This window comes from Aptenodytes forsteri, unplaced genomic scaffold (assembly GCF_000699145.1).
Source record: "Aptenodytes forsteri isolate BGI_AS27 unplaced genomic scaffold, ASM69914v1 Scaffold366, whole genome shotgun sequence".
In the NCBI taxonomy this organism is placed as follows: Eukaryota; Metazoa; Chordata; class Aves; order Sphenisciformes; family Spheniscidae; genus Aptenodytes; species Aptenodytes forsteri.
In genome coordinates, this window is record NW_008794621.1 from 877,668 (window position 1) to 904,971 (window position 27,304).

The window sequence follows — 27,304 nt, forward strand, 5'->3', positions numbered from 1 at the left end:
GAGAGTGCCAGGGAGCCTGGGAGTGGAGCAGTCACTCTCTTGAACTTGGTGGTGCTAGAAAGGGGAGGTTTCTGTTTGCACCACTTGCTTACCAACAGAGGAAAAACATTTTTTCCCAGTTTGTGGCTTCTTTCCCTTATGCTATGCCCAGTAGAAAGCAGAAACTCAGGAACTTAAGGGAATCCAGAGAAATCTGCTGTAGCTTCCCAGTCATAGCAATGGCTTTGTGCAAATTGTGCCCAGGCTTACTTTAAGACAGCCCTGGGGCCACCATGATCTGTATTACTTAGCTCAAAGAGTTACCTAACTGCAAAGGACCATTACAGCATGGTAACTCTTTGGGCAGATTCCTCCTGCTCCTCCAGATGTGATTTATTCCAGAGCTAAAAAAAAATGGCAGGTTTCACTTAGATTCAGACCGCTGCCAAGGTTTGCCTGGAGCTTGCTAAGGTCAGAAAGATAGGGGGTGAGAGCCATGCAACCGAATGGAGACACCTAGTAATGCTCTCACGGGTTACATTTCATATCATCCTGAAGTAAACACCTCAGAGGACAAATTGGCCCTTATTGCTCCGTATTCACTCCTGCAATCCAGAGGGAATGCTACATTTCTCCATTTTACAGGGAGTGGATTAACTGTACCACCGCAAATCCCAGCCATGAAGCCAGTACTGCGGGCTTACCCAGCAAACCCAGGCCCAGTGTACTGCTTCCAGAAAGGGCAGCAGCAAAATCACCCAGAGACTCAGCAGACATTTAACCAGGCACCTCTATCCCAGTGTCACTGAGGGAGGTAGCCCTGGAACTGAGGATTCTCCTCCTGTGCATGGACAGAGGTACTGATAGCTTAGGATTTATAAGAAACTAACAAAAAAGGGCATTTTTTTTACTTAATATGCTAAGATTAGGTAACTCCAACTCTTCTGCTATTGATGATCTTAAATCTCTCTCCCCTACCAAAGTCATGTAGGCTGGTTTTGTCTAACCTTCTGTCCCTTTTCCATTATATCTATAGGAAAAAGGCAGATACTTTCCCTCTGCTATGCAGAATTCCCCCTTGGGTCTCCAGGAACAACGTGCAAAATGGGTGCTATGAAATTCATGCTCTTCAGTTGCTCTGAAGCCACTGACGGGTGCCATTCCCAACAAGGCAGGTCCCCTCTGCTGCCCGCCCTACCTCCTCAGCAAGATCCTAGATTTCAGCACCCACATTGACTGCTGCTGCTGCCATCAATTTAAGCAGCTCTCAGCCTAAAAGCGTTTTTAGCATCAACTTTATACTCGTTGTTTATGGTAAGCATAAGGGGTATCATCTCAGATTCTCCCACGAAGTGACAGCCTCATCACCATCTAGCAGAAGGGGCCGCAACAGGTAATTGCTGCTACTGACTTCTAATTTTTTTTATATTTTAGCTATGTAATTTGAAATAAGACTCCTAAATCCTCAACTATGCAGTCTGTTACCCTTATTAATAGCCTTCATAGCCATCTTTATAGCCATCGCCGTCTTCCACCCAACCCATTGACTCTTGCTGGATTTTAAAATCTCTACTGAATTTATACTTTGGGAAAGGGATTGCCCTTTTACAATATATTCGTCCAGAATCTCCATTCCAAATAGCCCTGATAAGCACTAATGTATCATAAATAGTCAATATTAACAAGCGACTAATTATACTCTTCTGGAAGGCTGTTCCTAGATTTGCCCTCATTCAAACACTCTGATCCCACGAGCAAGAAATGTATGCAGTCAGGGCCGGCTCACAAACATTTCCAGATTAAAAACTGAAACTCCTTATAGTCCAAGTGATTTCTATTCTCAGTAAAACCGGGGTTAAAGGCAGAAAAATGTCATCCTGTCTTGTAAAGCAGCTTAGCACATTTACCAGACGCCTCTGGGAGAAGCATCCCGTTTTCACCAGAGCTTTATGTGGCCAATTCAGCTGTAACAGTTCTGGCTACTTTACTATCAACAATTTGACAAGTGGACTCAAATAGGAAATGTTTTGTGATTTCCCTTCACAAACCTGGATGGGGAAAACATTAAATAGAAATTGAAAACCGAGTTCCATTGGCATTTTTCTTTTGGACCTATTTTCCCAGGGAATTTAACTTCATTTTTAGAGGAGTGTTCCAATAGACCGCTGGAAAGATAACACTTGCTTCATTTCCCTTCCCTCCAGCCTTAAACAACCAGGATTTATACAGTTATTTTTATTCTTTTCAGATACCGCAGCCTTGCCTGTTTATAAAATCTAAGAGGTAGACAGATAATTGTACTACTGCACTAGTAAACAGGGAGCCGAATATGAAACTGAGCTCAGAACTGGAAACCCCGTCAGAGTGTTGGTGAATCATTGTATGAAACAAATTGTTCACTTTCTGTTCAGTCCATTAGCTACAAGGATGGAAAGAATTGCTCTCACAACGCATAAAGCTGCAATTTCCTATATTCACTTAGCACTTCCCCTTTCCCTTCTGCAAATCGGAGGCATCACATTTGAGATTTAGTTCGCTCCCTCTAACCACGTTTTCATTCCCAACTCAGACAAACCAAACTATCGCTTGGTGAAAACGCAACAGCTTTTACATAGCATTCATGAATACGGTGCTCTTCCTCTCCTTTAGAAATAAGGTAATGGCAGGAAAACAGAGAGAATTATACAGAGGCCCCTGTGCCTATCCAGCTGCAAACAGCCCCCCTTTTGATTCTCCTGAGCTTTTTGAGAGAGAGTGTATCAAAACTGAATTCACATGAACCCCATGTCGTTTGTATGCCGGATTTTGTGCTGACATTGTGATGAGAAAGTCAATACTTGCCTACAGGTACCACATGGTTGCCCATGCCCTTTCCTTGTGTTTGTAAGTCTGGGGGAGCCGTTGACATTTTTAATAGTCCCCAAGTGTTAGGCTTCCAAAGCAAGCTATTTAAAGTAATTCTGCCTCTGGAATGGGGCAAGGAAGATTGTATTGGTACAACCGAGAGCCCTAACTATCCTGGAGGGCTTCACTCCAGCAATGAGACAGGGCTTACCATCCCAGGCAGAACCGTGTGCTACCACAGTGCATTCATCCCGAGACCTGCACTAGGCTGCCCACCTCTGCATGGCAGTGATGTCCTGCGGGGACATAGCCCTGGGTGTGCACAGCAGTGAGAGCTCATGCAACCCTTCAGATCCTCGGAGAAGAGGGGGGGCTACACTGGACAGCTGAGAATGACCACCTGCAGAGTTTCTGCAGGATGACTGCAACAGGAGGAAGGCCTGGGAAGGATGACTTTATCATCTATGCTCAGTATTTACAGGGACAGGTAAATGCTGGTGGGCCTCTACTGTGCATTTTTTTCAAGCAGAAGCCAGGTATGAGAAGGAAAGATTTGAAAGGAGAGCTATGAAATAAATTCTTGGCGCTTTTCAACCTCTCTCTACTACCTCATTCCTGCACGTATGACAGCATACGTTAATTGACCCTGCTACACCCAGGAGACACCCAGACAAAGCCTGAGGAGTTGCTCTGTAAAAACAAGTCACAGAAGACAAACGGTGGTCATTTGAGGCCACAGGAGCGGCTAGGAGTGGGAGCTCTTCTCTGGGACTCAGGTGGCTTCTTAACTTCTGCCCCTGTCAATTAGCATGGGCCAAGAGTCTTCCCTTGGCTGCATGAACTGTGCTGACCAACACTGGGAGGAAGAAAGGAGACCTCAGAAAAGATCAGACCTCATTGCCTCTGCATCTTCTGCGCACTGCATTTTTATTCTGGAGATAGCATTGCAAAAGAGGCTTTTAAAAAATGCCTGCAAATGAAATAAGGAACAGGCCTTGGGTGCCTGACTTATGGCTCTAGCTCCTGCTCTAGCAGACACAGATCTATCTCAGAAAACAGTGGCTGGATTGAGACCTGGAGGTAAAATGTAGCCTTTCAATCCAACAACTACGAAATCTATTTTGAGCTACTTCTAATTGAACTGACTGGCACTGGCACTAAAATGCCTCTTGGAACATGTGCTGTTTTTGCAGCAGTTGAGATTTTGACTCCCTGGTTCCCATCTGATGCGAGACGCTTGATTTTTGTAATTTTACCTGCAAGTGATCTATCAAGGGTAATCATTAAAAGGGAATTCAACCAAATTGATCCTCCAGACAAATTCTGACATAGTGGCAAATCCACTGCGTGCATAACCTTGAACCCATTTACCATTAACTGTCCTTATTAACATCTCTGAGGTTAGCAATTCACTACAAGGAGGGATGGTGAGGGAGGGTAGCATTTTAGGTGTACCTATCAGTTGCCAAGCCCTGGGAAATGACAGCATCACATCTTCAGCACTACTCTACTTTCATGTAAAGTAGCAAGACTAGGTAGGGAGTTTGGTGGCAACAAGAAAAGCTCGAGGCAGAAAGCGCTAAGAACATCAACCGTTCCATAATTAACATCTCTTTATAATCCTTATGGTAAAATAAAATAGTAACACATTTCAAAAGGTGTTTTGCAAAAGAAATAGGAAACAAAACTGATTTACTAGGAAATAAAAGTGATTTTATTTGTGCCATGCTGGTCTCGAACCACCCACTTTGTCTCCTGTGGGGAAGCAGGGCTGTTTGGCTCTGGAGTGCTTTATTGCTGCTATGTTATCAGAATTGTATTCATGCCGGGGCTCACGCAGAAGCCAGTGATGTAGGCGTATTTGGGTTGTGTTTCACTGTGTGCCAGTTTAACATGGACCGAAATCTACCTCCTGCTGCTTTGCAAACTCAACTCTCTTCCTCCAAAGGTGGAGTGTGGCAACAGCAGCTTCTTCTCCATTATTTTTCCTGGACATTTGAAATTTCTGACTACATTAAAAAAAATGTCCACCTGAATATCCATCACCCACTTGCATTTTAAAGTACGTGACTATGTAACCCATTTCACACTTATTCCACCTGAATAGTCCACTCCGGGCCAAATCCCAAGAAGATGCCAGCACTTATTTTTAGTCTCACCTTAACATCTCAGCTACCGGAAAAGAAATATGAATTCTTACTCTAAGGTGTTGGAGGGCCTTTTTAAACTAAATGTAGTTGTTGCAAAATGTTTTGAATAGACATCACTGAATTCTGATTATTTTGTGTTTACTTACCTTCTCTCTAGGACCAGGTACAAAATGAAACAACACAGGTTTCATGGAGTATTTCAACTGAGGAGGATATTATTTAGCCTCCAAGCTCAGTTAAGTTACAGGACATATTGCCAGTAAGGATGCCAAGGACATCTCTACAGCCTTCACTATGTCAACTAGAGGGATTCGTTACTAATAAATATTTGCTAGTATAACCAGGATCTCCCTCTTAGCTCCATGTCTCAAACGTACTTTGAAGCCCAGAAGAGGAATCTGTCACTGTTGACCTATTCTTCACTGAGAAAGCAAGAATTTGGCTGTGAAACATCTGCAGAGTTGGAGCGATTGATACCACAGAGCATAGCCATTATATAACAATACCAGAATTACTCCCTTCGCAAATTATTTGGAAATATGACAATGGTTCCTACTGAGATAGAAGGGAAGCCGCCATATTTCTAAAAAGGCATAGACTGTCCTGCTGAAACAAGAAGAGAAGCTTTCAGGTTGGGGTAGAAAGCTGATTTCCTGAATGGAAGAGCAGTGCATTGATCCTTACCTGGCCTTTAATGTGACAACAGGCTGAGCAGCAGGTGTGGTCCCCAAGTTCCCTGGCCAGCTACGTCAGGGGCCTGAACCAAAGCTCCCTTCTGGACTACACCAGCGGGTTTCTCTCCCTTGGAAACCAGGGGAGTTAGGGAGAACAGGCTGCTCTGTGCCTGGATTTCACCAAGACACAAGGTTGATGTGTGGCTGGAGCACTCGGGCTCAGGAGCTTGGAAGAGCTCCAGGTTCTCCAGATTGTTCAAGGGAGCATGGTCTTCCTGACAGCCCAAACGCAGGCACAGACAGAATGAAATATGCATTTCTTTTTTGTTTATAAAGTCGAGCAGCTTTAAACCTTGTCTACAAAAAGGACAAATACTCACTATCAGTCTTTTGCCTCTGGGTAGCTGTAACTAGCAGGTAACTCTCACACAGAGCTCTCTCAAATGGCCTATGAATTTAAAATAGAGCACCAAAGCCAGCAATTGGGGCTACACTCAGACTATGGATCCTAATCATTTCCCAAGGGAAGACAGAAAGATGAGGAACCACTCTTTGGGGTTATTCAAAGACTGAAGGAGGAGGCAGAGGTGCAGGTGATGTACAAACGCTCCGCGGTGGTGGCTGTTGACCATTACTGCTTTTGTGAGCCAGCTGGAGCCCTTTCATGAGCAGGCTGAAGCCTTTTCCAGGCACTCTAAGGGACTTCAAGACGTTGTATAGCCTCTCCCCCGGTCTCAAGACGGGACTGACTGTGCTAACATCATTCCTGAGAGATAGCAGCCTAACCTGTTCTCTTAAAAAATTATGGAGGCTCTCCTGTCTCCCCAGGCAATCTGTCCCCCACGTTTCACTGTTACATAACTTAATGCTCCTTTCCTGCAGTTTAAGCCCATTAGTTCTTGAGGCCAGAGAACAGTTTGTCCCTTCCATTTTGCAGCTATTTCTACGTGTTTGAAAAAGGTTATCACGTCTCCCCGCAGTCTTCTCTACTCCAGACTAAGCAATCCCAGCTTCCCAGTTCATCACACAGAAGCCAGGCTGCTGCTGGCTGGTGATAGCTTTCAGTAACTGCTGACTGAGCTGGATTTGTACCAGCAGCCTGTAGGTGAAAGCCTTCAGCAGCTTTAGTTCTCTGAGCCAGGCTGTCCCTTCAAAGATGTGAAACTTTCTTCTGTAATCCATTACAGTGCATCAGTAAATATACATTACAGTACAGTAAATTTCTGGAATTTTCTCCATCACATTAGGATATCATAACAAGAAAAAAGGAAAAGACACCTTATTTCGTGAAAGTGTACTGAAGGGCTAAACTTAAAACAGGCTTCTAAACAGGCCTCGAAGAGTAGAGGGAAAACACAATATATTGTGTTAACACCTTTCCCACTCCATCCCCTCTACCAAACAAATGAAATGAAATGCATGAACCATATCCTGGTTTGCAAATGAAACTTGGTATTTGTATTTGCTGCAATGTCTCAGAGTGTTGTTTTTCATTTTAGACTTTGCATGGTAGTAAACACTGCAATGCTTTACATTCATTAAGCTCGGGCCCATTTACCCTGTGCAGGCAAAGCAAGCGCATATATCTCAGACCCATAAAGCATCAGTTCAGAATTACAGAGGAAATAAATGAGCCTAAGCCAGGAGTCCAATTTCCAGAGTCCAGCTCACTAAAGCTAAACAAGCACCTTAGATAAATATGGCCTATTTTAAATGAAACGTTAGTGTAATTTGATAAATGTCAATAATTCCCTCATTATGCTTAAATGAGCTTGTCATCCAAGGAGATTGCTGCATGGCTGATCTTAATTTGCTAATAAAAACCGCAGAGAAGAATTTCAGCTAAGCTGGAACTATTTCATTCATAAAAGTGCAATAGTGCACTTTTTAAAGCGTTCCTTCCCAGTCCTGGCTCCTGAGTGGCTGAAGCCCAAAGCCAGTTTGCTCTGCAGCCTGTAAGAAGGCAGCTTTGCTATGTAAGAACAATGAGCGATTGTCTTTCTAAATCACTATTATTCCTTAGCCCATTATATTTAATTTATTTTTAATCATGTTGTGTAACAGAAATAAAATCATTGGATTAAGCATATATCTAGCAGCATGAGCCCATTATCCTCTGACAATGCTCTGTTTCATTGACGTTATATCTTCATTGTAGACAGTTTCCTTGCCATCATTAGTCCTAAAATGACTATTGGATTTTAAGGGTTTCTCCCTAATCCATAATAAGATTTACTTACTAACAGCACAAAACAAAACAAAGATATGCTTCTATTGTTTTACTGCTGTGGAATTCTTATTTTAAGCTATTCAGAAAAGTCAAGAATAAATCCAGATATTATAAGTATTTAAAGTTTTCCTGCGTAATTCTGATTCAAGGGAAAGCCTCAGCAACTTTGTAAGCTTTGGATCTTTGTTACTCATCGTGGCTTTATTTTACTTAAGCAAGCAACAATACTTTGTCAGTTCTTGAACTGAGTAAGATCTACTATTCCTTGTGCAATCATTTTTTCAGACCAGTTAAAGCAAATCTCAGTATGGTCCATTTTCTCCAGAAAGGGCTACGAGAGGCTCATCAGATTCCATGGGAAGAAAGAGGGAGAAACTTCCATGCCAAGGTTGCCAGCGATTCCTCTGTGATAAGTGCTAGCTTAGAGTCAGTACTAGTATCAGGAAGTTAAAAAACTCCTCCGGCATGCTGATCCCCATGGGATAATTCAACAGCTCTTCAGTTGTACCAATGGCAGTCACAGTTAAATCTAAAACTAGATTTTTCCACACCCTATTAACAGCAGCATTAGAATGCAGCAGGGACCACCCGGAGAAAAGAGCGTTTTCTGTTATCTCATAGTTATCTTTGAGGAGGTGGCAGATTTCCCTGTGCAAATTATCCTTATAGATTGCCTCTTATTTAAGGATATGCTGGTACTATCAAGTGGTGCTCTTTTTATGCTGAAATTGCTAGCAACACTTAAAAGTATCTGCATGACTCTTTCAGCTGGGAGAGCAGCTTCAATAGATACCTATTTTCCATATATGTAGACAAGCTATGACACTTTCACCCATACTGACATGATCTGCATAAGCTATGTGGTTTCCATTAAGAAGGGTCCATACAATATAGTCAACTCTCCATTATCTTGGCTAATAGGAGAATAGAATAACTCAGATAAAGGAAAGACATGCATAATTATTGCTTCCAGATAAGAGCCGGCTCAAATATTTCTGCACTGTGCTCCCCAGACAGAGCTTGTACTTCTGTCAGAGCTTGCTAACTTAGAGTTTATTAACTCAGGCATTACCTGCATCCATCTGGTACAAGCTAGGCAGCTTGGGTGTCTCTGTGGTTTAATCACCCCACAAGTAATCTACTAACGGATAATCGTCTTGGCTATAATTAAATAACAACTTGCATATTCACCCTTTTATATGTGCTGATACTGATACAGCATAGACCAAGTCATGCATGGCCATGTCAAGGTTGAATGTGGCATAATGAGGAAAGGCAAATTATGCATGAAATGCAAAAGGAGTATGTTCAAAAGACAAGGGAATGCAGAAGGCACACAATGATGTAGAAGGGCTTTATATTCACACCTAACAACCCGGAATTAACACAAGCACTTCCTCTCTCATTCCCAGATAGCCCTCGCAGAGGAAGCATGCTCAGGACCGCCACAGGTAACACCTGCATGAACTAGAACTACCTTTCTACATGAATTGTCAGAGGTTGTTTTTTTATTGTGTTGCAATTACTCAGCCACGTTGAACATTTGTCAGTTGTGAGTTCTCATAATCTGTAATCTCCACAGACCTTTTAGTACTGATACATAGCCTTCCTGATCTCAGCATTGGTATATAAATTGTATTGTTCAGTCACAAGAGACACTCAGTTCTGTTACAGATATATGGGCAAAACATTGTCTTCACCACTATAGAAAGAAATACAGATTCTCTTACAAAGAAAATGAAAATGTTGCAAATAATTTTTTCTGGATTCTTATGGGAGGAAAGGGATTATAAACTCAGACTTAATGAAATCAGCAACACCATTTTTTATACATTGAAGTGAACCATCTTATGGAAACAAAACCATTGCCAGGCAAGTTTTTAATGGTGTACTTGTACGTGACATTGTGTTGAGGAATTGATGATTATATTCTGCCACATTCCATGTTGCGTTTACAAATTAGCGTTGCCTTGGTTTGTCTGCACATTACAATTAGACAGAGCTACACAATGATGCAAGCCACAGGCCAAGCTGTAAAGGGAAAATTGATGGGTTTGAGAAGTTAGCCTATCGTGTGATGTTACTAGACTGGCTACAGAAAAAGCAACTGACAGCAAATCACAGTGCCACACATATCAAATCCCTAAATATCTGTTCATTTTGCTTAAAGCATCACATACAGTGTTTAGATCGCTGCGGAGGTCCTGGACAACATTTTCTATACTCCTGGTATCCTTCAGAATCTCAATGCTTTGCGTATATGGATTGAAATACACAGAGAAGGGACGATTGATCGATTTGGCGAAGTCCCTGAAAGAAAAAAGAAAATTAACACCTCTTTTTTTTCAACTACTAAAGAAGAGAAAATTAGATTTTTGAGTCAAGGGAAATAATTTACCTCATCTTTTCTTTGGCTTCTTCAAAACTTTCTGAAACAAAGTAAGCTTCCTGGAAAGTAGTGATAAGGCATTCTTGCAAACAGGTTGTCTTTGGATCGAATGTTTTCACATTGGCCTTGTCAGAGAGAGCATGCTGCAAAATATACCACAGGATCTGTTAAACCGTATTTTGATACTGCTGTGTACGTATACAACTGTTCGTATATACAGCTTTTATATCGCTGTGCTCTATGTTTCCCATTAGTTGGTAGCCTCTCTTGTTTTACATACAGTGGTTTTTCAGTTTGAAGAGAATAAATCATTTGTTACTTAAAAAAGCTCTTTTTATGAGAGTAATTTTTTTCCCAAAAAATAATTATTAAAATAATACAGAGGAGATTAGAACTGCACCTGCCATGTAGGCTTACAGACCTAAATCTTCAGCTGGAAACAGGAAAGTCATCAAATAACCACTCCTGAAAAATTATCTATACAACTACAAATATGTATGTCCCCAAAATGTCACTTAACTGGCAGAACTGATCTTGGTGGGTGAATTGAGTCTGACCAAACCATTCATATAATCTGTGCTTTGCATTTTCAGGCCAAAATCATACACTATTTTCCTGACAGTGAGTTTAAGAGTGAAACTATATATCTGAAAACACATTAAATAACGCCCATTTATTGCATGCTGATGAAATGCATTACCCTTCTGCCACGTACACCTGAGCAATAATGCTCCGTATAGTACTGCAAGGAAAAAATAACTAAATAAACAGGTATAGATAAGTACAGAGCAGACACTGGGCAGATGAGGCATCAAATGCTGCTACACAGAGAAGAGATTTCCGATTAGCCTTTCTCTTCACGTGACTGGCACAAGCCACTAGAAAGGACACAGAGGTTTCAAAACTAAAAATCAGGTACTGAGACATTTTCCAACACAATCTTTTTCTAGCTCCCCTTTCCACTTGAATACTTGTGTTAGCTTTTGGATCTACCTTAAGTTTTAGAGCACAAGTATTTTCATTCTCAGTGCTCTGTACAGAAGTACAAGGTAAGGAATAGGAGCGTATTTAGGTCAACTTTCAACCTTCTTTAGTCCCCTAATATCTATCCATAGTGAAGATGTGCATGAAAAGCATAGAGAAATGACAGGGAGGGAGCAGATCCCTGAGGTCCAAAGGTGCCTCGTTTCTTTACTTTCTTTCTGCATGGACATTCTTTATAGCAGAGTGAGGTATTAACCTTAAGGTATTCACCACACCTCTTATCTGAGCTCTTGCTTATGCTCATTCCTAAATCCCTGTGAAAGGCTCTGAAAATATCACACTAGCTCTCAACCTGCAGTCTCCAAAAAACAGGACATAAAACTGGAACAAGAACCTCTTCTTCCCACCTCCTCTTTCTCCAAAAATAAATACATGAAAAATTAATGCATGGAATCTTAAAATGCCAGGGAATTAACTTTCTTTAGTACATCTATCTTTTCCTTCTCACAAGGTTTGCTGTTTCTAGCCAGCCATCAGTTAAAAAGGTTTGAAAACAAAAATCAAAAATGGTCTGTCTTAACCAGCATCCTCTTCTAAATGGATTGCAGGAACAGGCTGACCTTATTAGGCCCTTGTCTATATCCCTGTTGTCATTTTCTCCTTGCAGAGCCATGATGTTGTTGAGTGCCTGTAAATTTAGGCATCTACCTCCTTCTATCAAAATGAATTTGTTTTTCTTGACTGGGAATTATGATAGGCTCCCTGGGGGGTTAACTACAGATGAAAACATCTCCTCTTAAGGTGCCTTTGTACTTCCAGGTGAGACTTGATGCCTCAAATGTCTAAAGCACAAAGTTTTAAAACTCTGAGTGGATTGAGTGAAGCCCTGTGCAGGGAATCAAGAGAGAGATACTTCTAAATGGATTGCAGGAACAGGCTGACCTTATTAGGCCCTTGTCTATATCCCTGTTGTCATTTTCTCCTTGCAGAGCCATGATGTGGTTGAGTGCCTGTAAATTTAGGCATCTACCTCCTTCTATCAAAATGAATTTGTTTTTCTTGACTGGGAATTATGATAGGCTCCCTGGGGGGTTAACTACAGATGAAAACATCTCCTCTTAAGGTGCCTTTGTACTTCCAGGTGAGACTTGATGCCTCAAATGTCTAAAGCACAAAGTTTTAAAACTCTGAGTGGATTGAGTGAAACCCTGTGCAGGGAATCAAGAGAGAGATACGGGCCACGTTTTCTTAGGAACTGAATCAGTAGGTGACCACTTCTGGCTCATGAAATATTTCCTTTACTGTGACAGCTTCAGCAGAAAGGGTGACAGTGTTCTCCTCTCCTCTTCTCCTCCACTCACTAATGGCCTCTGCTGGGCCAGGCCTACTCCTTGGGATTGAAGCCATCAGAGGCGAGAAGGGATTCAGCCTGTGGCTCCTGCATTGTGAACAACTGCTCTAATCACTGAGCCCTAATTTTATAAAAGGGGAGAGTTTAAAGAGAAGCAAAAGCTAATTCTTTATCACAGTGGATGTCCTCCGAGAAAGCCTTTCTGGTTATTCTCCTCAGATTATCTGTATGAAATGACTCCTACTTTCTGGATCCCAGTTTAATTTACGCATGAGCAGAGCTACTGCTTCACAAAGCAACTCTGCAGAGACTGGGATGTGCAGACACCAGGAAACACACAACCTGGAAACAGGTAAAGAATTCAGACATGCCTTCAAAGTTAGGTGACAACTGATCAGTTATTCTTAGGATTGCAGTTTGGGAATGAAGCGTCTAAATTCTGATGAATTCCCACCCGAGATACCTATCTCCCTTCTAGAATATGGTCTTTTAGCTCTTGGATCAAGTAGGCATTGTCATGGCTAACAAAGCAATGGGAAACATCTTCGCAAATCTGGATGGTGTTTTCAAATTCTGCGGCCTGGCATCTGTAACGTCTACTATTCAGTTGATACGCTGACACCAGCAATGCCAGAGTTCAGCAACTGAACTGAGCCTGCAGACAAACCTTCAGACAGACCATAAACTGTCTAGTGTGGACTAGGATGGTCAGGACACTGACTCAAAGCCGAACTAGCGGTTTTTTCAGAAATATTACAGTGCTCTAAAATGTTGGTCCTTGGCACTCTCAACATTATGAAGTACAGAATCTCAATGAAAAACTTCGTCTGGCGAGTCGCAAAGCTTTCAAGCTCAGGCCTGGGGTTTTTTTTTAATGAATGCTATTCATTTATGTTTTGCTTGGACATTCAGTTCTTCAGTGAACTCAAATGAGTAAGTTTCCAATATGGATTTCTCCATCAGAAACCTCTTCAGTTATCCACCTCCAATGAGATGTGAAGGCTAACAATCATATGGAAAACAGCTTTTGGTCAAATAGAGCATCTTACCATCTTGTGGATTTGTGGTAACGGTCTCCAATGGCCCGTTCATACAAATTGTACTGCTTATGCTAATACAGGTATTGGTGATTCTCCTTCAGTTCAAGCAACAAGAGTTTGGAGTGAAACTTCCAAATGAATCATCTCTGATTCCCAGGAAAAGCAGCAGTATCAGACAACTGGGCAGCTTAAGAATTAGACAACTACCCATATTGGAAATAAGCATAACACTAAAGAAATGCCTCCACTCCCTGCTAGATCAAAGGTTAAGAGAGTGATTGAGGTACCTAACCACAGGTCTCTAGGGCCTAGGATGTCTGATACATCTGTACAGGGATGGAAGATATAGCACAGGACCTAAAGAAGACTTACACGTCTGGAGAGCTGGAGAGCTGGGCAGATATACTGGGGCCTTACACGTTTCTGGAGTGGCAGCTGGAGAGCTGGGCAGATATACTGGGGCATCTCAGATGGCACCAGGCATTTACACCGATCAACCGTGAATCATTTCCTAAGTGACCACTATCACTGACACATGAAAAAAGAGTTTGGTCTTGTAATTTCTCCTTTGAGTATAAAAAAAAGGAGTGTAATAATACAACTTGGAGCTTTTCAGTTTCATTCTGGAGTGGCAGCTGGAGAGCTGGGCAGATATACTGGGGCATCTCAGATGGCACCAGGCATTTACACCGATCAACCGTGAATCATTTCCTAAGTGACCACTATCACTGACACATGAAAAAAGAGTTTGGTCTTGTAATTTCTCCTTTGAGTATAAAAAAAAGGAGTGTAATAATACAACTTGGAGCTTTTCAGTTTCACAGAAAAAAACCCCAAACCCAAAAAGCACAATCTTCAGCTAGCAAGGGGAAAACGTGAGATGAGTTATGAATACTGCACTGTCTGAGGAATACAGGAGGGCGGAATAAGAACACAGGTGACAAGTTGTCTGTGTGCCAGTACTGATTTTATCGCCTTGTTATTCCGGGGCGGGGAATGACAGAGAGTCTTGGAAAACTCACAGAAAAAAACCCAAAACCCAAAAAGCACAATCTTCAGCTAGCAAGGGGAAAACGTGAGATGAGTTATGAATACTGCACTGTCTGAGGAATACAGGAGGGCGGAATAAGAACACAGGTGACAAGTTGTCTGTGTGCCAGTACTGATTTTATCGCCTTGTTATTCCGGGGCGGGGAATGACAGAGAGTCTTGGAAAACCTGCTCTTAAATGTTTTTCTGCTTATCTACAACATAGGTTGCAAATCTGACAGTGTCCTGATTTTACCAGAATTTTTTTATTTCATCAGTATAATTTTATATATTGTTTAGACAAATAAGGAAAAGACTCTCTATTTAAAAAGAGCACTAAAATGAGCATCTGGGATCCAGGAGTTGTTTCCTCCATCATCTTCATCCTCTTCAGAAAACAGAGCCAAAACTCATATTTAAATCTTTTTGGTTATAAAGGCTAATGCTGGCTCTTCTTAACATAAATTATCATTAAAACAAAATATGACTGGATATTGTATTTGACTTTAAAAATCTATACAGAAAGATTTGAAGTCTACCTCTCTGTTAAATATAGAAGCATGTAACAGGGATATATGACTTGATCTACAGCCAACTGAGGTTGATAGGAGACTCCTTTAATGAAAGAGTTCAAGAGAGCATCATACAAAGCAAATGGCTTAAAGTTTCCAAAGACATTTGGACTGCCTTTTAGAAATAGTTTTAATAATTGAAATGTACATTATTTCTGCCTTATCTCTAAGCCCCAAATATATACTGTGTAATAGCGTTAGCTAGAGTTAACCTGACTATATTAGGCAGAACATTTTATAACTACTTACTGTATTATTCGTTTCCCCCCAGGCTTCATTTTTAATCTCCTCTTTCTCCTTATTTTGTTGTGCTTTTAAAATTTTTTTGCTTGATGCTTCCATAGCATGCACATCAGGAGTTGCATTTTTCAGTATCCGAAATTTGAAGTCTAAATACTGAGTGGGGAAGAAGACTTGAAGGGAATCCTATATTGATAGGCTGCTGCCCACATTTCTCTAGCTTTTATAGTTCTTTGTTGCTAAAGCTGTTGACCAGCTTTGCAGAGTGGAACAGTGTAATATAGAAACAGGGGTGACTGAACAAGACACTCACTCATCTGAAAGACCCAGATACTGCTGGCCATTTCCACCCTGCAAGTAGGGCGACTCATTTATTTCTAAAAATTTCTACAAATTATACATAAAATTGGCCACTGTTTTGTTTCCTGTGAATACTGTTGCATTGAAAAGAGAGCTGATAGGGAGGGCTGCTGGAGAAAGGCTCTTCTTGCTGACAAAAGCATATTAATATCAAATGCCTGTAAAGTCAAGGTAGCAAAATTCAACACTGAAACAAGATCTACCTTCCTAGTGACGAGGATAAATAAGTATCTGAACTTCTTCATAGAAGGGACTACGGGCCCACAATGGCAGTAGTTATTTCTGAAAGGACTTCTTCACTCTGACTCCTATGAGAAGTATGGGTGTTGCACACATGAGGGTCAGACTTCATGGCCATGCAGTCTGAGTCTCCTATTCATCCCCACTCACCACAGAAATAGCTGGTATTGTCATCATTTTCAGAGCACTTGCTGCCATCCATTAGCATTTCAGTTACAATCAGAATATTGATATCATCAAGATCTCAACTACGGTCTATTATATTAGCATTATCTTTCAGATGCCTTCAGGTCAAAGAAGAAATTTTCCCTCACATGGCTACTCCCAGTACCTCCCATGGGTACTAGTAGATAAGGGCAGAGGTAAGGGAGGTTGCTTTCCCAGGAAACATCAGAGACCGGCAACGGCTTGATGCAAGGCTGTGCACCAATGTCATTGGGTGCCCAGGCATTCTCTTTCCTATGCACCTGCCTGATGTGTCTTGTTGACAAGAAGCACACTCACTGCCAGGTTTCTGGTCTAGAAGCAGCTTCTCCCATGGTCAGATTAGTAGAAAACTTAGTAGTTTTTTGCGTTTTTCTCCTTACCTTTTACCTTCTTTTCTACCCTGGAGCACAGTCCCACAAGGACTTTCCAGACATTTTTCACCTTATCAGTTCCTTCATGGAGACTATGGCTATTTGTGGTATGGTGCTGTTCTGTGCCTGCAGCACACAAGTACTTAGTCTCTCAATAAGTGAAATGTCTAACCTAAGTCCCTATGCTCGGTATATGCAAGATCTAGTGAAATTTAATAGCTTATGATACACAAGAGGTCAAACCAGATGATCTAATAGTCCCTTCTAGCTTCACATCTATGAAATATATATGTAGTGTAATAGAAAAGTATATAATATTATAGATTTATGGGAAAATTATTATGATATATATGGCCATACCTTTGAAGCAGAACAATATAGTCCATTAATGTGCACATTATTTAATTTTTACTGTTGCTTTTCAAAATTATTGTTCTTTGCATTTATACTCTGAGATTATTGCTGAGTGAAGAACACAGATTTGGGATCACAAATGTGTGGTAACAAAATATGCACACTTGACAAGAATAATGGGTTTGTTTATGACATTGATGGTAGAAGATTTATTATGTTCTTGACTATTCATTTCCTCGCTTTTGTGCCCTTAGATTTTGTAAATGATGTGGTAACTATTTTCAGGGTCATCACCTAATGACCGTAACTGTTAGTTTAAATAAAAGGCCTGATTCTCTGCAGAATCCTGCACAGAATTTGGGGCTCAGCACTGAATGTTGTTGGGCCGGAGGAAAACAAGTGGGACATGGTTAAATGCAAAGAGATGAACATCTTTGCACTGTGGGTATAAAATATTGCCAGGCTGATACAGAATGCTTCTGTGGCTGAAGTATGCACTGAACTTAGAGCAACTGTAATGCAATCAAAGAAAAAATATTGGAGAAGGTAATTTTCTTCAACCTTTTTTCTACTAATGTAAGAATAGCAATTTGACTAATGAGCTTCACCATGAATATTCTCAGTTACAGGTGAAACGAACAGCAAAAAGAGGCTGAGATAATTCTATTAAACTGCCAGATAGTTCACTGAAAGCCAGTCCAGGAGGGTGGGAAGATGTTTAAACACAAATAAACAGCAGATATATTGCAAACAGTTTGTAAATACTATTCTGTATATGCTTTCTAAAACCAAATGTTTACCTGAAAAGCCACCAACAGTTCATTTGGTTCCCAGAAGATAGTACTCTTCCCTCTCCTTCCCCTTCCCTCCCATCTTGCCAACAGAGATGCATTATGTCCCAAAATACTACACTTGCGACAAAATACCTTTTGCTTGTTCCCTGTGTTTTCTAGGCATAAAAAGAGGCAATAAATGATCCACTACAACTGCTCACACCACGCAAGGTTAAACACTTTCACCTTTATAAGAATAGGGCTCTATGTATTGTCACATAGGCATGTACTTCAAGTCTAGCATGAGTTTATATGCATTCCTTAATTTTAAATATGATTAATCTACTGAATCAGGACCTTAGTGAATGTTGTTCTTTTAATATCAATAACGAATCCATTGAAAGACATTGGATTACTTACACAGAATCGTGTCTGATTTCAAAACATTTTTTTGTGTGTATTAAAAATATATGCTTCTCTTCTAAACAAAGCTTTTAGAGCCCAAGGCACCCTTACCTGTTAGAACCTATGAGCCTCCTTTTACAAGAAATGCAAATTCAAACAAAAATAAGTTTTGTAGTTTATAGTTGCTTTGGTACTTGGGGCCTTATAAATCCATTTCATGCTTCAAGTGCCAGCTGATATTTCAAACAAAGCTTTTAGGTCAATATCACATTTTAAAAGTAAGCTTTTTACCTTGAGAACTTTAACTGTTATTTGAACATCAAAATAATTACATCCAACTATTATTTTGTTAAGATTAAAAGAAAGTTGATTCTGCTTTAAGGGCACATACCTTTAATTCGCCAATAGAAGACAGAAGTCCTGCCCCGTAAGCACGTAGTTGTCCCTCTTGCTTGCAAAGGCCAAATTCAATCGTAAAAAAATAGCACTGCAAAATATACAGATATACAGATACATATAGTGTAGTTGCAAACAGGCACTTCAGCAATGAACATCGGTACCATATTCACTTGATTGCCCCACTTCTTCAGAATTTCATGTCTTTAATATAAATTCAGATAAAGTATGTTATTACTGCTAAGTACTTTAAATGTCATGTTCTGCAGTAAGATAGCTTTGCACAAAAATGTGAGATTCTGCTTTTTTTCTGGGCACCCAAGCAGTTCACAGGAATGGCCAGTTAGGAACAGACGAGTAAGATCATTTAGGTATCAAAGGCGCTGATAGTAATCTGATTTCTGAATTAATCTGCAGAGATTTCTGAAACCTTGTGAAATAAATGAGGTGCCTTAAAATAAAATCCTGCAAGTTAGTTGGTCTGCCTGTCTAGGAACCTCTGAAGATCTCTGAGATCTAATTCAGAGCACTCAGCTTTAAGCTCAAGCTGATGCCACTTTAAAGTCTAGCACGTATTTAAGTGCTGGCTTGAGTTAGAATGAACTTGCTTGTATGTATGTGCTTAAGAGCCTTCTTGAGCCGAGGCCTCAGTCTTCACTAGATTTTACTCTGTCATAAATGAAGAACTAATATGCCACTTGGCTTCTTAAATTACAGAAAGAAATTACAGTCAGTCGAATGAGTTGACCAATCCATTACAATTGTTCTTTAGGTCTACATTCAATCAGGTAACATATCCGAGCTGTAAAACTGATGAGAAGCTGTGAAAGAGATGTGCTAAACCAGCATAACAGTACTGTATCTAACTTTGCTGTATCCACCCAACAAAGTTAAATGTTAGGAAGACCGTAAGAAGCACAGAGAGCCCACTGTTCACTAAATGCAAAAGAAGACAGTCACTTCTGCTTCTATGGTGCTGAGTTTTAGTTCGGTTTTGTCATGACACATCAAGATTGCTTTTTGATGTTAGACCAAACAGTTGAGATTAAGCTAGTAACTATTTCTACATATGAAGGTTTTAGGAAGTCGGTTTCTAATTTATACAAAAATATTGTATATATACACACACACACTTACCTATATACATGTGTGCTTATTACATTATCTGACAATTTCAGTTTTTGTGCAAAGGGACATAATTCCACTGAACCTAACAGATTTACATATCTTTGCAGGAAATATGAATTTAGGACAAGAAACAACCCAGTATTTCGTACTAAATCTTAAGTTTTTCTGAATAACTTGAGAATGGATCCTAACACAATTTTTTTTCATCCATTTTCTCCTTAAACCACCACTCTTCCAGGCTGAGTATCATACTAAATGCAAAAGAGCAGAAATTAACAGCTCTTTTAAGTTCAACAAATGTTTAGAAATTGAGGAATGATTCATTTCTCTGCCTCTCATAAAAGTTCCTGCAGAGCTAGTGATTCATGCAGCATGGCACTACGTAGCAGGGTGTAATAAAAAAGAATAAAAACATGAGCCGTGTGTCTGATCCAAACTTGCTAAGTCAGCTGGGAAGAAGGAAAGGTTGCAGTGACTTCAAATGTCTTGAGTCAGATTCCATCACAGCAGTCAAAGGCACAGATAACCACAAGAGGAGGTGAAAGCACAACACTGTCAAACAAAAAACCAAACCAAACCAAAACAAAACAATCCAAGTTCCATGTCTGGCTTTGCTATTGACTCGGATAAGCCAAGCTGGCATAAAATTTTTCATTAGATGCAATGAGCTGATGTCACCACTTAGAGGAAGGCCAAGACAACTGGTTTCCAAAAAAGACGCCTCAGGGACAAACAGCCAGGTACACAAAACGACAAAGGCATCAGTGTAGGAGTGATAGGTGAAGCCAAGAGACCTGTTGCCAAGAAGAGTACAAACTTAGATTCCCTGCCTAAATATTTTGCCAGACAAACCTTCAGGAGGCTACAGTCCTGGTTCTGTACATGCTGCCACTGTCAGCAATGAACCACTCAGCTTTACACTTAAATTCCACTAACACCTTTGAATTTGCCCCCTCCCCCTCAGCTCTCTTAAAAGAACCCATCAGGTAGTAGCTGTTATGCTCTGAACATGAACACCCTGACAAATACACAGCAGGACTGGGCTCCTGATAAAAGACGGTGATCACGGTCATTTTCATTCTTAAAACCAACAGCAGCTAAAAAGGGAGGGTCTGGTGTTTGTCTGTCATAGATCTGTAAGAGCAGCCATGACTTTGCCCCCATATGTGGGACACCTTTACTGTAGACCTTCCTCAGGCTGAGGAGGACCAAACCCATGTCATGCTGCTCCCAGGAGAATGCCCACTCGGCAACCTACAGGGCCAGCGGAGGGAGGGAAGAGAAACGCTCTCCACTCCCCTGAGGATGAGCACTCATGGGGAAGGAAGGGGCAGAAGGCAGAGAGCTAACACTGGCACAAGAGAGAGCGATCCCTGCTACCCAGGGGTAGGGTGTTTACAAGACAGAGGGAGACCTCGATTTCACTTCCTCTGTGATGGATAGACAGCACACAGAGGGAGGGGTTTTTTACTGAACTTCAAAAATTATTATAATTGTTACTATTATGAAAGGGAGTCATAAGTACGAGCCAACACTTACTGATGAGAGCCTATCTTCAGTATTGACAAGACTTGCACTCTCAGCATAACTAACTCAAATAAAATGCATACAAAATGACCAGATGATAAAATACGTCTGCCTACTACCAACTTGTGGTATTAAGCTATAGCATTAAGAAAAGCCCTTCAAAGGAAAAGCTGATTTTTTGATAAATTTGCCATATGCAACAACTACAATTTCTGTATTTAAGAGAGTTCTGCATAACTAAGAAAATGAGATAGCTCACCCAATGCTGCCACCTTCAGATCATTAGTCAGCAATACATGATTCCCCCCACCCTCCCACTCAGCCAGACAGGCAGAGGCAGCTGGGTGCATTAGGAGACTCCGCAGGCTTTGGCAAGCTGTGGTCTCAAGTCTACAAACATCGAGACATACTGATAGGGAGGTTAAATATTAACTATATAGAGACACTTTTTATAGACCGGACGCATAAACACCCACTATATGCCTGTCTTTGTATGGTAAACTACACTGACTATGGTACTCTATATTATATACAGGGTAACTGCACTGGAGTTGGAATGACTGAACGAAGAAATGGCTGTTGAGATGAATAAATTTTTTAAAGCCTCACCTGAAGGCAAATAGCTGATTATTACATTGTTGTTACATGTAGGCTGGTGAATGCAAGCACAAAGGAGGGCATGCAGGCTCTCACATTCTGATTTCAAATCTTGGACCTGTCTCTGGCATATTCCCCAGCCTGCGGCCCCAGACATGTGGCTCCTCTACAAGCTACCGCAATATCCTGTCATCTCCCTTTACTTCCAGTTCCACCTCATCTTTGGGGTGAAGTTGGCTTTGCTACAACATATAGGTAGGCTCCTGAAGTAGGAAAGGTGTCTTTCCATGTTGTATAAATTCTGTAGCTCTTGAAGAGCCTTCCACTAAAATGCTGCTCCATTAAGCCAAGTCAGCAAAATAAGATGTAGAATCAAAGTGCCAAATGAAGAATTAAAAGTCATTTTTAAGCCGAGACATCAATGTAATGATCAAGACTGTGCCAAAAGCACAACAGCGTACAACATGATTTTAAATTATTTCTCTTATTTAATGAAAATATATGAAAGATACTTTACAGTCATGCTCATGAAACACTGTCTACATGGGTTCAAAAAATTATTAAATAGATCCATGAAAAAAAATCCTATTAAGGGCTATTAAATACTAATATAGCAGATCTCTTCCTTCAGAGTCACTGAACCAAAAGTCATTGGCAACTAAAGCAGTACAACAGGAAAATATCACCACCGTATGGCTTTAGACCTACACTGTCCTCCAGATGTCTGCAATTTGCCAGTGTCAGAGACAAGATACTGGGGTAGCTGGTCTGGCCCAGTATATGTGCGATTGTAAGAGTCAGATCAGTTGTCCTACCATTGACAGGAAAGATACAGAACAGATCAAGCCCTGGCAAACTCCAAGCCTGGTCTCCAGGGTAAACACAATGTCTATTGTTCATGTTCAGGTACTGTCCTGCATTATAAATTGGACTACCAAAAAGAAAAAAGAAAAAAATCGGTGGCAGCTATGACAGCTAATTAAAAACAAGAAAAATCATTATTCAAGAGTGTTTAGAAATTTTCACAGGCAGGAAAAAAGGTCTGATAAACTCAATTCTCCTCATCTGACTGGTTTCTAAGGCTTTGAAAGTCACTCCTGACATCACATCATTTTGCATTTGGGCATCTCCCTCCTGAGACCTGTGGGAAGAGCTTGTGCAGGGTGTTGGGTGCTAATGTCACAGAGTCAGTACTTCAAAATCTGACTTGTCCATAAAAAGGCCTTTCAAGCCATTCCACTTCGCTTAGTTTTCTTACGGTATAGCTTAGAGGCCGATATTTGTGTTCACTTGGCAATTTTCAGCATGATGTATAACATGAGATTTTATTTGTTCTCTAAAAGTACCTTGTAAAGATGTTGTCAGGATGAGTCCTGAGAACACCAACCATGTCAAAAGCTGATTCACTTGCACTCCCTGTCGCAAGGGGGAAGAAGGAGAGATTGAGTAACTGCATGACTGCAACCCTGGCACATGGACAGGAATATTCACCACTACAGGAACTGCTAATGGGATGGGGCTACAGCCCCAAGCTGACACATAGTAGCACAAACAATCACTTTATATGTATATAAAAAATTAGTTGCCAGAGATATCGATGACTCCCATTTGTGCTTTCTTTCTTCATTCAGAGCTGGTGCAAATAAATTTGTGAATAGCTGCTTATTTTTCAATCTCAAAGACATCAATAGTCACCAAAAAAACAGCTGGCATTTCATATTTGACTGAAATATTCAAAATTCACAGTCTGTTGAGTAGTATCAGGAATGCTCCACCACAAGAAACAGATAGATACAACACAGGTAACCCAGGCAACTAGCCAGTACAACCCAATGTTGGAGTCCAAACATCAAGCAATACCGGCTATTTGACAGCTGTTCATGTGGGAACATTATTGAGTAGAAATGCAGGGAGATTTCTGAACAACAAGTAAATCTCATGATGAGCTGGTGAATAGATCAAAAGCAGAAAAAAAGTAAAATTCAATGGCTAAGTCTTTCATTATAGACGATCTGCCTACCTCCAACAAAGGCAGTGACCCTATTCACAGCCAACAGCATTTCTAAATAAGAAAACTAATTTTTCAGAGTTACCTTCCTGAAGTACTTTGTTTAGTCTGCCGCTTTGAAATGTATTTAGGCTCACTGAAATGAGGTTTCCTTCGGGGATTTCGAAGTGTATATATTTAACAATATTCTCCTTTTTCCCTCATCTGACTGCTTTGCATTCAGACCTTTCACTAAGGGTGAATGCTTGGAACAATCTCTTTATAAACAGAAGTTTGAGTAGATGTGGTGCCGCTCATTAGAGCACTCGGGGATAGACACACACCAGCCTTCGCATTTCTGTTGACAGCCATAGCATGCTCACTACATGCAAATTCCTCTAATGCAGAGGCTTGACACACTCAGAGAAAGTATGCGCTATAGTGAGCACAGGGGGGCTTAACCCCTTGTGAATACTTTGAAATGATATGTTTCCGTTTTCAGGAGTTTCTGGAGAAAAACTCATAATGGTAACCAAAATAAAATTATCATCATGAGTTTGTAAGGAAGCAGAAAATGTACCTCAAGCAACACAATGCTACAGCGGTATCAGTAAGGAGCTAACTCTAAACCTCCAACACTGGGGAGCCCAGCCAAGACAAGACAATGCGTATGGCAGTTGCCTACCTTGCAGGCGCAATACATCTTCTGGAATAAGATCTGAAGGACATCCCTTCTAACACCTTTGTGTCTCTTGAGAGAATGTGTCTTTCTGTTGTTCATTCTCACATGAAGGAGGCCCTCTTGCTACTCTGAAGAGCGGGAAGAGAGAATGGAGGGCAAAGCACTTCTGGGATCTTTCTGCTGCTGCCGCTCCAAAAGAAGTTAGTTCCCACAGAGTTGGAGCCACTGGATATCCTACTCCATGTTTGAATTACTCCTAAATAATCTGAATTTAAGCTTGCTCTGCACAAAGATGATGTCTGTCCACCCCTCTCATTTTATGTCAGCTGAAAACCTTGGAGACCTTTGGAGCTGCAGAATCAGGAACCTCAACACTTAAGCAGAAAGGGTTTCTCTGTAAAAGGCTGGTGTTTCCTGGCAAGGCAGCAATTCCCCTCCACCAAAGCTAACAGTCACAGAGATGATGCAAAAAACCAATCCCACAAAAGCATGCTTGCCTCAACTTGCTCAACACTGTCAGAGAAAGAACTCCTAGTTTTTTCAACATAATTAACTAATAGTGCTGAAGCTTAATATGCAGCTAAGGAGATGAGACCATTGAAACTATGAACTGCTGCTTAGATCATTTGTTAAACATAAGGCATTGAGGCCCTAATGCCTTACCCTTCCTATTTCCCCTTCCCTATCATTTGACTCTTATCTTGAACAACTTCTAAAACATGGGGTTTTAAGGTTTATTAATTTCATATGGAGTTATTAAGAACAAATGATGTGCAATAATGAGCCATTCCCTTTCCACTTTATTTTACAATATGTAACATGAATTCATGTTCAGCGCTCCCTACGGTAGCTGAAGTGAATATTTGCTCATTTCTTTTTCAAGCTGTTGCTTCAAATTTCAGCCATCTAGGTATTTCACACCGTTAACGTAAGAGGCACAGTCAGGTCTTTCGACATGTTAGCTGGGACTCCAAGAGATGGAGTCCTCTGAAAGTCAAACTAAAAAGAAAAAAAAAAGTGAGTAAACATGTCACTGCTGTCCAACCACACTCTTCAGTCTATGCTGTCTCATGTGACACACTTGATCCACCATGATCCTTCACAATTCACAGGCTGCAAGCAGGGACTGTCTTTAGGGGTCTGCCATTCCTGTTTTCCAGTTCTTTGTCCTGCTACTCTTTCAAATGAGGACTTTGCATTAACAAAACCTATCAAAGCAAGAACAGTCCTGATTTTGCACACTACACGGGCAAGGGCTGGCACCCCAGAAGTGCTGCCTCAGCATTGTGGCTTATGCTACAGCTTGGAGAGTATGACTCCTCTAGCAAAGGGCCAGGGACTTGAACACTGACAGGTTGGCACGACACAAGCGAGAGCAGAATTTGGAACAAATACATACACAAGAGATCATTTAGCTGTCCTTTGCCTGACAGCATTCCCATTTTATGGGGAGTCATCGACCCTAGAACTGTTGCCCCAATTGTGAGCTGCATCACTTAGAAGAATACCCAGAGAACAGACAAGAACAACCTCAGACACTTTTCTTCCTCTGGCATCTAGAGCCAGTATCTCTACAAAAGCCTAGCCCAGCCCTCAGGATCCGTTTCAGGATCTGTAGACCTCAGCACCGGTCCAACATAGTTTCCCCTTCTCTAAAAAGACCAACTTCCACTCGCCAGCAAGCACGCTAAGAAGGAGACTCAGAAGAGAAGGGCATAAAGTTGCAACACTCCCTGAAATACCAAGAAAACCTCTTCAGACTGGGGAGGCAGAGTCTGTCCTTTTGAACATGCTGCAATGCTCCAAGGAAACTGCGTAAGCGGAAAACTGGCACCGGAGTCTCTTCTACTTTTCCTGGGAGAAGCTTTTGATAGACTGGTAAGGTAAATCCACAGATTAACAAGAAGCAAAGGTGCAGCAACAAATCACAGTACAGGCAATCCTAATTTCGTAAGCAGAGAGTTTACTGAATCACTGCCCTATGCCAGTCCACTGTCAGAATTAATTACTGCGGGCTGCAAGGCCTCTTTAATAACTATTCTTGGCCAGCCGAGACAGACCCCCCAGTGTCCTCCCTAACAGGTATTCCCCTGGGGAAAGGCACCAGGCACATGTGGTGCTTCTCATGATGCCGTTCCCTGGAGCAGGCTGTCCCCCCCCTAACTGCCAAGCTAATTACTGTGTATGGCAATTGCACTGCAGGGAGTGATGCAGAAGAGCCACTGAGCCTCCCGTGACATTTTAGCCGAGGAGGAGTATGAGGTGCTTGTGTACATGATCAGCAGCAAAAGTCCTAATGTATCTGCTAATAAGGGGAAGTCATATCTTCAGAAAGGGGAGCAGCCTCCTGGGGCTGGAAGGATCTCAGAACTTCTGCAAGCCCTGAAATTGTGGGGGCAGAAACACATTGAAGAGACAGGGACAACTGGCCAATGAAGTTTAAAAATTCTTATTTCAAGGAAAAAATGCACTATTTCTTCGCAGTCACATCCATTTCAAATTTATTTTTGAGAAGAAAAAAAGGGTAGGACTTCATTCAAAAAATAACAGCATCCACACTAATTTTCTAAACATTTAAAAAAGAAAATTAACTACTTGCAGTTATTTACTGAAAACTGATTTAATAGCTAAGACTTGTTTTCAAACATCACTGTTTCCAACAGCAACACTGCATTTAAACTCAATGTTCTTTTAATCACATAAATGCAAAGGGACTCCCAAAAGCTTTTGTAGCTCTTAATGCATTTGCTTAACCTGCCTTGGAAAAAAAAAAAAAAAAAAAAAAAGATGGGAGG

At 41.1% G+C, this 27,304-nt stretch overlaps 1 protein-coding gene across 1 annotated transcript in view; it reads right to left on the reverse strand.

Annotated features, from left to right (window-relative positions):
• Positions 1–9,367: 9,367 nt before the first annotated feature.
• TPH2 (tryptophan hydroxylase 2) overlaps positions 9,368–27,304 on the reverse strand; it is a gene marked incomplete at its 5' end in the record, with an annotated part of 51,334 nt that continues 33,397 nt past the window's right edge. Inside the window, 3 exons of the mRNA XM_019470464.1 lie at positions 9,368–10,187; positions 10,276–10,409; positions 18,584–18,679. Of these exons, the coding sequence (XP_019326009.1) occupies positions 10,013–10,187; positions 10,276–10,409; positions 18,584–18,679 (405 nt within the window). The remainder of the gene's footprint in view (positions 10,188–10,275; positions 10,410–18,583; positions 18,680–27,304) is intronic.